Raw genomic sequence first — 15,797 nt, 5'->3', positions numbered from 1 at the left:
TCTGGACCCTTTTGTATCTCTCCCCTCTCACCTCAAACCTATGCCCTTTGGTTTTAGACGCCCCTACATTTGGGAAAAGATATTGACTATATAGCTAATCTATGCCCCTCATTATTTTATAGACCTCTATAAGATCACCCCTCAGCCTCCTACGCTCCAGAGAAAAAAGTCCCAGTCTATCCAGCCTCTCCTTATAACTCAAACCATCAGGTCCCGGTAGCATTCTACTAAATCATTTCTGCATTCTTTCTAGTTTAGTAATAACCTTTCTATAATAGAGTGACCAGAACTGTACACCGTATTCCAAGATGTAAGGGCAGGAGGATGGCAAAGGGTAGGGGGAGAGGGGTTCAGTAAGGCACAGAGTAGAACACAGACCATCCCAGAAAGGCACAACATATCGAGCAGAGAAAGGTAGAAAATAGGAGCAGGGTGGGGCCATTTGAGCCTGCTCTGCTATTCAGTATGATCATGGCTGATCCTCAGTTTCAATGCCATATTCCTATTTTCTCCCCATACCCTTTGATACCATTAAAATCTTTTAAAATAATCTTTTTCTTGAATGCATTCAGTGACTTGGCCTCCACAGCCTTCTGTGGTTGACAATTCCACAGGTTCACTACCCTTTGAGTGAAGAAATCTTTCCTTATCTCAGTCCTAAATGGTCTACCCCATATCCTGAGATTGTGTCCCATGGTTCTAGTTTCCCCAACCAGGAAAAACATCCTGTCTTCATCTAGTCTGCCCAGCTGTGTTAAAAATTAATATGTTTCAAGCAGATCTCCTCTCATCCTTTTAAACCCGACTGAATATAGGCCCAACCAAACCAAAATCTCTTCATAGGACAGTCCCGTCAATCCCGGTATCATCTTCTGCACTCCCTCTGTGGAAAATATATCCTTTCTTAGGTAAGAAGACTAAAACTGCAGTAATCCAGATGTGGTCTCACCAAGGCATTGTTTAACTGCAGTAAGACATCTCTATTTCTGAACTCAAATCCTCTTGCAATGAAGGCCAATATATCATTTGCCTTCCTAATTATTGCTGAATCTACCTCTCCACTTTCATTGACTGGTGTACCCAGATCCCTTTGTACATCCACAGTTGCCAATATATCACCGTTTAAATAATACTTTTCTGTTTTTCACACTGAAGTGTACAACTTCATATTTAGCCACATTGAACTGCCTCTGCCATGTGTTTATCCACTCACTCAACTTGTCTAAATCACCTTGAAGCCTCCTTGCATCCTCCTCACAATTCCATCCAGGTGTAAAGACATTTACTCCTTGACTGGCTGTCACTATCATTTTCCCAAAGCTGAGGAAACCTGGCCATCAATAGATAAATTTGAAAAGTTGAAGAGCAATGCAGTTCGCAACTTTGTGAGAATATTTAAAGTGCCATCTCCCTTATTGGAGCTTTGCTCATCCTCCAGTCTCCATTTGAGCCAGAAGTGGGCGTTGGTGATTTTTTTAACACTTTAAATCTCCCCACCTGACTCGAACACTCCTGTCTTTGTGCTTAAAATTCCTCCCTTTGAGTCTGTTCAAATGTAATTGTACACCTGCTGCCAGATGTGGTCATTCAGCTGAGTGAAGTCTTTCACTCTCACCTCTATTCCAACACTCAGAGAATTGAATCCTCCCTCACACTCACCGCTATACTCCATGTCCTCCTCTGCACATTCATTCCTGTGTTTTTCCCATAGTGCTCTGATTTGGGATTCCATGCCAGTCTGGCTCGCACTTTCAGGACATTCCTGTCGGCAGAATATAATCTTGAAACATCTCGACACGAGGGCTTGGATATCATTGAAAATGCCGTGGACAACCTGGATGCACGGAGTGACAAGCACAAGGTCATGGACATGTACAACCAAATCTTCTGCCCACCCACCAAGTTTGAATTCCAGCCACATATGGGAGATGAGGTATGTTGCTGTTGGTCAGATTCAAGTGATGAGGCATATAGATCTTCGGTTTGTAGGTCTCCCACCTAGCGCAGTGGTAATGTCAATTGATTAGTAACCCAGAGGCCCAGTCTAATGCTCTGAGGACATGGGTTCAAATCCCACCACAGCAGCTGGTGGAATTTGAAATTTAGTTAATTAAAATCTGGAATTGGAAGCTAGCCCCTGTGATGGTGACCAGAAACAATCAAAAACCCATCTGGTTCACTCATATCCTTCAGGGAAGGAAATCTGCTGTCCTTACCTGGTCTCTGAAGTGACCAGGCAAGCCACTAGGCTGAAGGGCAATTAGGGATGGGCACCAAATGTTGGCCTTGCCAACAATGCCCACGTCCCATGGAAGAATAATTCATTTTAAAAGTATGTTTGTTTGTCTTTTGGCTGTGGCAGTCATTGAAAGGGTTGGGGAACATTGCCAACTTCTGGAGGATAGTACAAAGGTGTACCTGACAATGATGCACTTGGAGCACCTTCTGTATTTTTTTCACTCTTCCCTCCTCACTCTTGAGAAGGTGCCCCTCTCTGATATCCCTCATGAGGACTATAAGCCCCTTCCTTTAGTCTGGTGTCAGTTACTCCCTTTCTGATACCTCTAGATGGGACTGACAACCATTTGACGTGGCAGCTATTTTATATCTGTGTTCATAGGGTTGCCACCTCTCCAGGATTGCCCTGGAGACTACAAGAACTAAAAATTAATCTCCTAAGAACCTCAGGAGGAAAAATCATGAGTCAATCAAAGAAAACTAAGCAAAAAACATTATTTTAAAACTCTTTAGTTATAAAGATGTTATAAAACATTATAAAGTTTATTTATTAGTCACAAGTAGGCTTACATTAACACTCCAGTGAAGTTACTGTGAAAATCCCCTAGTCACCACACTCCTGCACCTGTTCGGTTACACCAGTGGTTCCCAAACTTTTTTCACTGGGCCGCACTTTCGGAATAAAAATTTGCTCACGCCACACCGAATTTTTTATTGATAAGAAATACTTTCAAAAACAAAAAAAAACAACTCCTAGCAGTGCTTGATTCATAACATAGAAGACAACTACTTTATAATATGATCATGGGACATCCAGAAAGTATAAAACAATGCTTGTTTAAACCATGTTTAAATGTTTCTTTGATTGTCCTTGAATCTTCCCGCCACACTTGTCATCCTCTCTCACCGCACCAGTGTGGCGCACCGCACCCTTTGGGAACCACTGGATTACACTGAGGGAGAATTTAGCATGGCCAATGCACCTAACCATTGGAGATGGGGGAGAGAAGGCTGTTTGCCTGGTTAGGGTGGTTAGAGGCAGCAAATCAGTGATGGAACCTCCAGGAATACGTCCATCCAGAGTTGACAATCCCAATACCTCAGGCTTTTTCCCTTCTGCTGAGAATCAAATAGATAGGTTGCAATCATTTTTATATCTACAATAACCCCCTCCGATCAACTGTAACATGATACCATTGCTGCTTCAAGACTGAGATTGATGGATTCTTGTTGGGTAAGGTTCTCACAAGATTTGAAACAAAACAGGTAGAGGTACAGATCAGCAAAGATCTAATCGAGTCATAGAGCAAGTGTGAGCAGTTGAGTGCGTTCCTACTGTCCCAATGTTCTGTTCCACTGAGAAATTAGTTCCAGTCTGGGTGACACTTCCCTTGGCAAAGAATCTTTATTCTGCCACAGAGCTTCACCCTTCACTGCAGGGACAGGTCAACTCATACTTAACCCTTGCAACGCCACAAGAGAGTTTGTTCACCAGGCTGGAGGGAGGGGGTGGTTTTGGAAGGTGTCAGTGAGTTAACAAAGCAAATCTGTGGAGTTGAGACATGAACACACTTCTTGGCCCCCAAGCACTGTCTTCTTTCCAATACCAATTTGTGTCGGAGATTTAGCATTGCATATGTCACTGAGCTAGTGTGCCATTCTTGGGCTTCTCATTGGTCATAGAATCTGCCTGTGAAGCCCAATCTTTTTTTATAGCCATTTTCACATGCAAATTAGAGGAGATGTGAAGGACAGGAATGATTTTCAATGTCAGCAAATAGACTTGGAGTAGCGTAAAATGGGTTCAAATGAAAGTTTTTTTAAAAAAGCAACAAGGGGATAAAACAGGTACTGAACTGTATTAAAGAAGTTTATAACTAACTTGTCGTTATTCGCTATTTCTGGGATGTTGCTATGTGCAAATATGGCTGACATTGCAGCACGTAGATAATTCACTGTATACTGGGGTATTTCAGAGATGTGAGCTGGTGCTATATAAATGTAAGTCTTTCTTTCTCTTCCCAATGAGAAACAGCCAAACCATGAAAAGGATCCATTCTAGAATTTGCCATTTCCTGTAATCTTTGAGTCAGATTAAGTCCAACAGCTGCAAGTGTATTTTTTAAACATAAGTCAGAGTAATTATCATTCAGTTTGACCCTCACTGCAATAAATTCTTATTTGCAGCTTTCTATATTAGGTGCCATAATTGGCTTGATATTTTCAAACCGGTGAGATTAGCCAACCCAACGGTGCTCAATCTTTGAAATAAACTTGAAAAACTCTCTTCCCCTCATTCAGCACATCCCTCCCATCCCCTCCTTTACCTCATGACCCTCTGCTCCTCACACTGCAACTCTTCAACATCCCCATGTACTCCTTAATGTGATTCCTGACTGCAAACTGTTGGTGAATCAGGGAGCAACGCAGGGCAACAACAACTGGGCAGAGCTGAAGGAGAGGGTCCCAGGGGCTGGAATCAATGAGCAGCCTCCGTGATACAGGGGCTGTGTTTGGACGCCCACTAAGTTCCATCCACAAACAGGAGGCGAGTGGACCTGGTGGTATACAATTCCATCGTTTTGCAGCAGGGAGTCTTGGCAGTCCACTGCAATGTCAGCGACTAGCTCAATGTGTCCTCACCACACAAACGCACACACACACAACAGAAGTTTCCCAAAAAATGGCAAAGTGTCAGGGTCTGACTGAAAATCAACGAGCTTCTCCCTAGAAACACAGCCACGTTTTCTCTCCAGATCTTATGACACTTTGTCAAAAAAAAGCAGGGGGGCTTGTTTCATTAAATGTTTTGTGCCTTCATTCTTGAGGGTGAAGCCTAAAGTTGCCTTCAAGCCCGGCTCCACAGAGATGGGTCTCACATTGAAGTTAAAAAGACCTCCCTCCCCCATCATGGTCGGCAGTGGGGCAACAGAGCCCCCCTCCCCTGCAAATTCCCTCAAACCCCCACCATCACCCCAAATGGCTGGAAAATCACCCCAAAGCAGCGTCCAGTGGAAATCACTGGAAAATCAGGAACTGGAGCCTTTCCCACTCCGTGATAGCCCCAGCTTCTTCCCGAGGATAAGGCATTGTCACACCCGCTGTCGCCACACCGACTTAGCACAGACTAGTGACAGGACTTGGGATGACTCTGTCCTGCTGATAAAAGTGCAGCGTTTAGTCACTGAAACTTTATCAAACTCGCTTTTCAACCCTCGTATCTCCTCAAGTGGCCCAGTGTCAAATTGTATTTTGTTCACAGCTCCTGTGAATCATCTCAAGTGTCTAACTGTGTTAAAAGGCACTTCGCAAAGGCAAATAGTCGCCTTTCTTGCAGAGTTTCAAATTGCAATATAAAATCCGAAACGTTGCCAATTTTTCTGATTTTTGCTATCGTAACTCTCCGATGCCAACTCTGTAATTAGGACTATTACAGATTGTTAAAAATATTCTCAGCTGGATGTGTAGTGAAGACAGGAAGTATGGGCACAGATGCTGGTTGGGTTTATGTGTGTAATTTACTTTGATTATTAATGTTAAATATTTATTGACGGATTGTCTCACACCTGTATCAGAGAGAGTACGTGTAGAGCTAGCTGTGCACGGACCGTAGCTATATCTCTCCCCACCCTTATAAATGTCTTCTTGGCCCAAGCTAATTCTCCAGTCTCCTGTCAGAACTTTATCACTTTAAACCCCGACCCATGGCTTCATGGAGGAAAGACTTGCATTTCTATAGCATCTTTCACAAAGCACACTGAATGAAGTACTTTTGAAATGTCCACATTACTGTAAATTAGGAAACGCAGCAGCCAGTAGATCGTAGAAGCATAGAATCCCGACAGTACAGAAGGAGAACGTTCAGCCCACCGTGCCTGCACCGACAAAAATTCCACCCAGGTGCTATCCCAGCAACCTACATATTTACCCTGCTAATCCCCCTGACACTAAGGGCAACTTAGCATGGCTAATCCACTCATCTTTGGACTGTGGGAGCAAATCGGAGCACCCAGAGGAAATCCATGCGGACACAGGGAGAACATGCAAACTCCACACAGTCACCCGAGGCCAGAATTGAACCCGGGTACCTGGCGCTGTGAGGCAGCAGTGCTAATAACTGTGTCACCGTGCCACTCCCAAAGGAATCCCACACAGACACGAGGAGAATATGCAAACTCCACACAGTTGCCTAAGGCCAGAGTCGAACCCAGGTCCCTGGCGCTGTGAAGCAGCAGTGCTAACTGCTGTGCCATTGTGCTGCCTGGATGGGGGAGGGTGGGGGTAGGTAGTGTGTCAGCATGGACTGTGGGGGGAGGTGTTAGCATAGACTTTGGGAGGGCAGATACGTGAGCAGTAAATCTATGCAGATGCTACTTTGTCATATTGAGGGAACGCTGTGTTGTTGATTCTACTGTTTTTCTGATCAAACTTCATTCAGAGAGTACAACAGCTCTTGCTAGGTTTCTCCCTGATATTTATCCCTCCTACAACACCGAGATCGGTTTATCCAGGCTTCATTTCATTGTTGTGGGGTCATGCCATGTGCCATTTTGCTATCGCCGCTCTGACACTAAGAACTTGTCTTAGGACTCCGTGAGGCCATGCAAAGCGCTATATAAATGCAATACCTTTCTCTTCTTTGATTTCTTTTTTGCCTGCGCCAGAGATAAAGAATTATCTTTGTGAATGTTATTGCCCCCAACCTTTCCTGAAATATTTATCCCTTGACAACACTTTGCAACAGTGTCTCATAAGTTTTGAGGGCACCCATTGGCTTCCACACACTCTTTACACATGATTGTCACTTCGAAGAACTGTTTGCAGCTGTCTCTTCTGATTACACCTCAGAATTGTTTGATGTTGTAATTGACCACTGCTAACTGCTGGCATTGTGTTACAGTGAGAGTATAAGTTCTCCCGGTAACGCTGAGGTATGGGCGGTTTACCGCACCAGTTGAGGAACATTGCATAGTCACCCATGTCAGTGAGGGAAAGCAGTGTCAGCTTTAGTATTCTCTGTGTTCTTCCTCTCTCTTTGAAACAGATATATCGTGACATTCTGATCCCAATGCCCTAGCTGGCAACCCCGCCCCCCCCGGAACCACACACAGCCCCACCAGAATTGGCAATATGTAACAAAATTAAATCTGGGTGGCTTGGGATGGGATGGGGCAATGGAAGGTGGTAAGAACCAGTGTACTAAATGAATCTGTTTCTTGCCTTCTCATCTCAGGTTTGTCAAGTGAGTGCTCAGCAGCCAGTGCAAACGGAACTTCTGATGAGGTATCACCAGCTGCAGTCCCGTCTGGCCACCCTGAAGATTGAAAATGAAGAGGTGAGCCAAGATAACAGGAACTAACCCTGCTGGTTTCAGTACCTGGGACAGAATTTTGAGACACTATTATGGAGAGGAGGGTGATTAATTTAAACAGCCCTGATTTCTCCTCTCACCACCCACCCGTAAACAGAAAGGTGTTTTGATTTTGATTTCCCCCTTTATAAATGGTGATGTGTTTCCCCATCCCTCAATTTTGATCTAATCCAACTTTTACTAAAACCCCACAGCAAGGTCGAGAGGAGTTAATCACGAAGGGGTATTTTATTCTCACACACTCGAGTACGAGAGGAGGGTCTCAATGTAGCCTCCTTTTTCACCCATACAATAAAAGAGAGGACAGGGAAATAATGATTTATAGGGCGAAGACCACAGGATAAAGAAATATTGTTTCATGTGTGTCCAGAGTCCAGAATCAAAGTCCAATGGTGTATTCCTTCACAGAGGTCGGTAGGCTAAAGACTGATACTGGATAATTCACTTTTCCAGCAAAGTTGACTTCCACGATGGGATAGGCATTTAAAGAGGAATTAGTCTTGTAGGTGATGGTATATTAAACTTAATAAAAGTTCAGAGGTTCTAGTAGAAACAATGTAAAAGGGAAGGGCAGGATGGGGGCGGGAGCGGGGCAGGGTGGGGTTTGGCACTCACTTGGACAGAGAAAACCCTTGATATGAGATGCTGATTTCTAGATGGAAGATGGTATGCTGCTTGGCAGTACAGAAAGACAACGGGGGGTGGGATGGGCAGTCATGTGACCCCCCAACCTCTCCACTTTGTCTTTGACAAAGGCGTAAGTGTTGAATTAGCAGGAAAACTGAAGTACGGTGCGGCCCCATTATAATGCGATGGTTGGGGTCCATAAAAGCGGGGTCGCACTAAATCGGGGTCGCGCTAAATTTGCCAATTATTAGCAGGAAAAAAGGGTCCAGTGACACCATCGCATTATATCCGAATTCGCACATTAGATCGGGGTTCCACTGTAATTCACGTAGGTTTTTTCAGTGGGAGTTCACACTAGAATCTCCCACACTCTATGCAATGCAGAGGCCACCAGCGTGAATATCATTATAAATCAGTGGGCTGGAGAGACTGAAACCAGCGAGCCTCTGCACAAGCGCAGTGGCCTCACAGTGTCAGCCTTCCCGTTTGCTGGCCAGCTCAATCGCTGGCCTGCCCAGGATCCCCACAGTGCTGCCCTCCCAATCCCCCCACGGCCAGATTGTGACCCCCTCAACCATTCCCGGGCCCAATTCTGACCCACCCCATCCTGTCCTGGACCACTTCGATCTCCAGCAACCCCCCCCCGCCCCCCCATCACTGGCCTCCTTCCTGTTCCCATCGATCCCAATGGCAAACTGGCAGTGGGCCCCCCCATCCCCACCAATTGCCCCCTAGGCCCTGCCACCAGCAGGCCCTTGACCCAATAGGCCATTTCACCTTGGCACTGCCCCATGCCCGATGGGCAGTGTCAAGGTGCCCCTTGGGCAGTGCCTGGAGGAACAGGCTGGCACTGTCAGGGTGCCCATGCCAAGGGAGCACCACTCTCCCACCGCCCGACCCCATGGGAGTCCCCGATTGCCCCCCCCCCCTTCACTCCAGCAGTGTCAGGTCGCGAGCTCCCCGCAAGTGTACTACTATAAGTTACTGTGGTTGGGAGAGGGTAGCGGGCCCAGTGAATTCCGTCTTGGGCCTGCTAATAGCATTTGAATAGTATGTAAAATGCTATTTAAATGCTGACCTTGCTGATTTCCAGCGCCGCGCGGTCACCGCCAAAAGTCCGGGCCTGGGAGACGCAAGCACGGCACGATCGCTCATGGGAGCTCCACGAATTGGCCGATGCGCGATTCTCTCGGCCCACTGCACTAATTTTTTAGCACAGTGGGATGGGAGAATCATAGCCTTAGTGTTCCAACCATTAAGAATTTGAAAGCAGGTTTCAGAGTCCTTTGTCCTAGCAGTCTAGTAGTTTCTATTGGCCAAGCCTGGCTTCGGAAACGTAGATGGTCTTTGTATAATTTCCTTTGAATTTGGTTTCTAAAGCCACAGGGTTGCTAGCATCTCTTCAGAGATAACAAGATGTCAGCTTCTCTGATATTTCCAGAAAGTTCCTTTTGTTTGAAGGTCACAGCCAGACATGGCTTCAGTCGTTTTAAAGTCTTTGCCCAATTTTTCAAATTTTAGGAAATTTTAGCCATGATGATTTATACTTTTTATAAAAATAAAGTGCGTGATCTTAGTCCCATTAAAGATAGACTCGCTAGCAAATAAATTAGTTGGGCATGAAGCAGGTGGTTGGCATGCACCAGAAGATACCAGCTCGAAAGCACTTGTTATTGGTCATCATGTTAATAATTCAGGTGAGCTTTTAACATTTGCCAGTTCTCCAGATGCGGTTCCCCTATTTTGGCTAACTAACTAACTTGGATTGGCTGCCTTGTTGAAGATCAGGCTCTTAAGTAGGGTGTACACAAACACTAAGAGGCTGGGAGGAGTAAGTCTTATCCTTGAGCCTCTACATTAAGTTAAATGTGTTATTTTAAAAAGATCTCTTTTTGGTGTCAGCTTCCAGTGGTCCCTTTTGAAGTTTAAGGCGCAGGTTAAAACCTGCTGAATCCAAAATGGGGGGACGTCTGCCCGTATTTGGGATGTAGGACATAATCCTGCAAATTCCATCCTGTATGTCCCCATCAGCCACTCTGTAAATGAATGCAACACAAACCAATTTCTCCTCCCACCACCTCAATTTTTTATTCTCAGGATCCAGTGTGAGGGAATTAATCTCACTGTTAAACTGTAGGGCAGTCAGGAGGCAGTTGAGACAATGTCCAGCAATACTGGAAGGTTGGAAATCCATTGCCAAGTGAAATATGTGAGACAGGTTATGGTAAAATTCTGCAATTGTCACTGGGATTAAATGAGGTTTGACAAGCTCTGATTATCCTGGCAGTGTGTAATGTTTTCTCTCAAACCCATCTCTCATTTCCTGCCTCTCTCAATCGGAGGGTTTGTGTTAGAATGGCTGGAGTGTGTCTCACTGGAAAGGTTGCTGATTTGTAGCCAGTGGATTGATGTTGAGATCTATTGTTCAGGGTTTCTCTGATCAAACATGAAAGTGGCTTTGATGGTTCAGCCTAGCAAAGCATCTCAGATATTTTGTGAGGATCAGGCTTAAGAGTCAACCACATTGGTGTGGAGCCAAAGTAATTTCTCCTACAATTTATTTTTCAAATGTGTGGGACAGCATGCCCCTTTAATTTTTTATTTGCATAGCGAGGGACACACAGCAATTTAAAGGGGTTGACTTGACCATGGCCTGTGCCGTGGGTTTGGGTTTCAATGGTAACCCAAATTAGACAGAATAGAAGTCACATATAGGCCAGACCGAATAAGGTTGACAAGTCACTTTCCCTGAAGGATACTTGTGAACCAATTCAGTTTTTACAGCCTCATGGTTTCTTCACAAAGAATCTGAATAAATAGATCTGGGGAATTGGATTGAAGGTTAAAAGTAACAGGTAATCAGTAAGGATAGAGATAACCATGAATATTGAAGATAGTGATAAATGAGCATTTGAGCTTCTCCTTGGTTACCTCTGGAGCATCAAGACATATTAATCACGGATGTTCCTGAAAATATTAAATGGGATGGAGTGGAATCTGTAATAATGTGAAGGTGAAAGCCTTTTCTAGACCTTATGTTCATCTGCTCGACTCCAGGTCAGGAAGACATTGGACGCCACCATGCAAACACTGCAAGACATGCTAACCGTGGAGGACTTTGATGTGTCTGACGCATTCCACCACAGTCGATCGACCGAGTCAGTCAAATCAGTTGCTTCTGAGACCTACATGAGCAAACTTAACATTGCAAAGAGGAGAGCCAACCAACAGGAGACTGAGATATTCTACTTCACAGTAAGACCTCTTCTTGAAGTTAAAGAAAATTAATTAACTCTGGGAGTTAGGAATAGACTGGTTGTGCTGTATTACCCATCAGGTGACAGCTGTCCATGGGGAGAACCTCTTGCCTTTGAGTCAAGAGATGGTGGATTTGTTCCACGCCAGAGACCTGATTACAAAATCTAGTTGGACACTTCTGTGCTGTAATGAGGGAGTGCTGGACTGTTGGAGGTGCTACCTTTTGGATGAGATGTTTATGCTTTTCAGATGGATGTAAAACATCCTATGGCCTATTTAGAAGTAAAGGTAGAGTGGGGAGTTCTCCTCTTGTCCTGACCAACATTTATCCTCAAAACAATATCACAGAAATGGTCAATTGGGTTGTTTCTTGTTTATGGGACCTTGCTGTGCCCACCATTAAGTGCCATTTCTACATGACAGCAAAGTTGGAGGGCATGGTATCAGATGGGGGATAGGTTCAGTTATAGTCACCTTCAAGTGGGCAATCATTGTTGGGTAAGGAACTGGAGGAGTTACTGTACACCAACACAAATCCACACATATGGGAAGGGTACTAGGCAATGAAGAAAAAGTACAGCCAGCAAAGTGACAACCACCAAACTGTTCACGACTGATAGTTGTTACAATAATGAGGTTTATAAGATTGTTATGATTTGGATCTAGTTTTTTTTAAAAAAATTATTTATTCGTGTCACAAATAGGCTGACACTGCAATGAAGTTACGGTGAAAATTAACACTGCAATGAAGTTGCTGTGAAAATCCCCTAGTCGCCTTACTCCGGTGCCTGTTTGGGTACACTGATGGAAAGTTTAGCATGGCCAATGCTCCTAACCTGCAAGTCTTTCAGACCGTGGGAGGAAACTGGAGCACCCAGAGGAAATCCACGCAGACACGGGGAGAACATGCAGACTTCACACAGACAGTGACCCAAGCCAGGAATCGAACCTTGGTCCCTGGCGCTGTGAGGCAGCAGTGCTAACCACTGTGTCACCACCATGCCGCCCCCAATTTATGGTAAAACAGAGGGAGGGCCATGTGACCGTTTCCAAAATCTGCTTGACACAGGCCTGGGGTGATTAAAGGGAAACCCAGATTGTGTTACTGGAGCGATGGTGTAAGGTGTTCACAGTTGGAGCAACTGAGGACTGTTTGTTATGAGGACTGTAATTCTGTGACAAGTGCAATGCATGATGAGAGTATAAAATGGGAACTTTCCGTTCTATGGTTTAAAGTCCAAGTTGTCTACAAAAAGAAAAGTGTTTAGTCAATCTGGGTTATTTTTGGTCATTTGTTACAGTAAAAGTTTTAACCTTGACATGTCATTCTTTCAGCTATTAACTGGAAGTTTGAATTTAATTTTAAGAGTTAACGGTCTCCTGTGTGAATCGTGACATAGTGAAATTATTTGTCGTGGATAGCAAACTGGGGAAAGATTCCCTTGCGGCCAGAGAACCTCCCCCCAACCCCCATTTTGAATATTTTTGATTTTTAAATTTGATTTATTATTCTTACATGTATTAGCATACAGTGAAAAGTATTGTTTCTTGCACGCTATACAGACAGAGCTTACCGTTCATAGAGAAGGAAACAAGAGAGATCAGAATGTAGTGTTACAGACATAGCCAGGGTGTAAAGAAAGATCAACTTAATGCAAGGTAGGTCCATTCAAAAGTCTGATGGCAGCAGGGAAGAAGCTGTTCTTGAGTTGGTTGGTACGTGACCTCAGATTTTTGTATCTTTTTCCCGAAGGAAGGAGGTGGAAGAGAGAATGTCCGGGTGTGTGGCGTCCTTAATTATGCTGGCTGCTTTGCCGAGGCAGCGGGAAATGTAGACAGAGTCAATGTATGGGAGGCTGGTTTGCATGATGGGTTGGGCTACATTCACGACCTTTTGTAGTTTCTTGCAGTCTTGGGCAGAGCAGGAGCCATACCAAGCTGAGATACAACCAGAAAGAATGCTTTCTATGGTGCATCCGTAAAAGTTGGTGAGAGTCGTAGCTAACATGCCAAATTTCCTTAGTCTTCTGAGAAAGTAGAGACTTTTGTGGGCTTTCTTAACTATGGTGTTGGCATGGAGGGACCAGGACAGGTTGTTGGTGATTTGGACACCTAAAAACTTCAAGCTCTGACCCTTTCTACTTCGTTGATGTAGAGAGGCGCATGTTCTCCTTTACGCTTCCTGAAATCGATGACAATCTCCTTTGTTTTGTTGACATTGAGGGAGAGATTATTGTTGCTGCACCAGTTCACCAGATTCTCTATCTCATTCCTGTACTCTGTCTCGTCATTGTTTGAGATCCATTACGGTGGTGTCGTCAGCAAACTTGAAAATCGAGTTGGAGGGGAATTTGGCCACACAGTCATAGGTGCATAAGGAGTACAGTAGGGGCTGAGAACACAGCTTTGTGGGGCACCAGTGTTGAGGATGATCGTGGAGGAGGTGTTGTTGCCTATCCTTACTGATTGTGGTCTGTGGGTTAGGAAGTTCAGGATCCAGTCGCAGAGGGAGGAGCCAAGGCCCAGGCCATGGAGTTTGGAGCTGAGTTTCGTGGAAATAATGGTGTTGAAGGCTGAGCTGTAGTCAATAAATAGGAGTCTGACATAGGTGTCCTAGTTATCTAAGTGTTCCAGGGTTGAGTGCAGAGCCAGGGAGACGGTGTCTGCTATGGACCTGTGGCGGCAGTAGGCAAACTGTAGTGAATCCAGGCAGTCCGGGAGGCTGGAATTGTTTCGTGCCATGACTAGCCTTTCAAAGCACTTCATAATGATGGATGTCAGAGCCACCAGACGATAGTCATTAAGGCACACTGCTTGGCATTTCTTAGATACCGGGATGATGGTCATTGTCTTGAAGCAGATAGGGACCTCAGATTATTGTAAAGAGAGGTTGAAGATGTCTGTGAATACCCCTGTCAGCTGATCCGCGCAGAATCTGAGTGCTCGTCCAGGTACCCCATCCGGGCCAGACGCTTTCCATGGGTTGACCTTCAAGAAAGCTACTCTGACATCTGCAATGCTGACCTCAGATACAGGTTCATCCAGGGCTTCCAGCGTGGGGGGCATGCTCTCACTGACCCCTTGCTCAAAATGGGTGTAGAATGCATCAGGGAGGGGTGTGTTGGAGCCAGCAATTTTACATGCCTTCATCTTGTAGCCTGTTATGTCTTACAGACCTTGCCATAGTCGGCGAGGGTCTGTGTAGCTAGCTTGGGACTCTAGCTTGGCCTGGTACTGTCTTTTGGCATCTTTGATGGATCTTCTTAGATCATATCTGGCTTTCTTGTATATGTGTCATTTTCTGACCAATTGCTGGCTCTATTCATTCACAGAAGACTGAACTCAATTTGTTCCAGATTGTGCAATGTTAAGCCATACAACATTAAATATCCTACAATGTGTTGAGGGCTGTGATTAGAAAGGGACCTGCCCTCACAAACATCAGATCCAATAGGATGGAGTAAGGGATGCCATTTGGGATGGAGAAAGACTAATAAAATAAGGCGCAGGGCTCTGGGAGAAAGAGCAAGGGGGAGTGCGACGAATTGGATAGGTCTTTATGATGGGCAGAATGACCTCCTGTGCTGTACATGGGGCAAAATTGCTGTTCCTTGCCCATCAGTTTAGCATGATTGAACCTTGTGGAAGTCTGATAAATGTTTAATGCACTTCTTGTTTCTCTTTCAGAAATTCAAGGAATACTTGAACGGAAGTAATTTGATCACCAAGCTTCAGGCCAAGCATGACCTACTAAAACAAACGTTGGGGGAAGGTGAGTCGGGTTTGAAAATACTCCATTTTCTGTGAGCACTATTGGGTTGTTCAGGGTGGGGTCTCCAAATCTGCTGAAATTGGGAGACATCAAGTAGCAAACAGAATTCAACCCCCACCCCTGTATGGTGGTGAGGTAGGGGAGAACTCTCGCTGTAAAACTACTACTTTTTCTAGTTTCAATAGCGAGCAAGAAAGGAAGTGAGAAAAGCTCAGGATAACGAGGATTTCTAAAATCCACCACCAGCTGTAAACACCTCTGAGCTTGGGAAGCTCCTGGAATAGAGCATCAGCAAAGATTAAGCATAGAACCCCTACAGTACAGAAAGAGGCCCACCGAGCTTGCACTGACTCTCCGAAAGAGCATCCCGTCCCCAGCCCTATCTCTGTAACCCCGCACATTTACCGTGGCTAATCCACCTAATTTACATGTTTTTTTGGACACAAAGGGGCAATTTAGCATGGCCAGTCCACCTAACCTACACATCTTTGATTGTGGGAGGAAACTCACACAGACCTGGAGAGAACATGC

At 44.9% G+C, this 15,797-nt stretch overlaps 1 protein-coding gene across 1 annotated transcript in view; it reads left to right on the top strand.

Annotated features, from left to right (window-relative positions):
• srgap3 (SLIT-ROBO Rho GTPase activating protein 3) overlaps positions 1–15,797 on the top strand; it is a 278,977-nt gene that overhangs the window by 191,198 nt on the left and 71,982 nt on the right. The window contains exons 7-10 of the mRNA XM_078209393.1: positions 1,712–1,933; positions 7,472–7,573; positions 11,294–11,491; positions 15,182–15,275. Of these exons, the coding sequence (XP_078065519.1) occupies positions 1,712–1,933; positions 7,472–7,573; positions 11,294–11,491; positions 15,182–15,275 (616 nt within the window). The remainder of the gene's footprint in view (positions 1–1,711; positions 1,934–7,471; positions 7,574–11,293; positions 11,492–15,181; positions 15,276–15,797) is intronic.

The sequence above is a fragment of the Mustelus asterias genome, chromosome 3 (genome assembly GCF_964213995.1).
Source record: "Mustelus asterias chromosome 3, sMusAst1.hap1.1, whole genome shotgun sequence".
NCBI classification, from domain to species: domain Eukaryota; kingdom Metazoa; phylum Chordata; class Chondrichthyes; order Carcharhiniformes; family Triakidae; genus Mustelus; species Mustelus asterias.
Note: the sequence above shows the minus strand (reverse complement) of the source record. Positions and strands in the feature narration are given on the sequence as shown.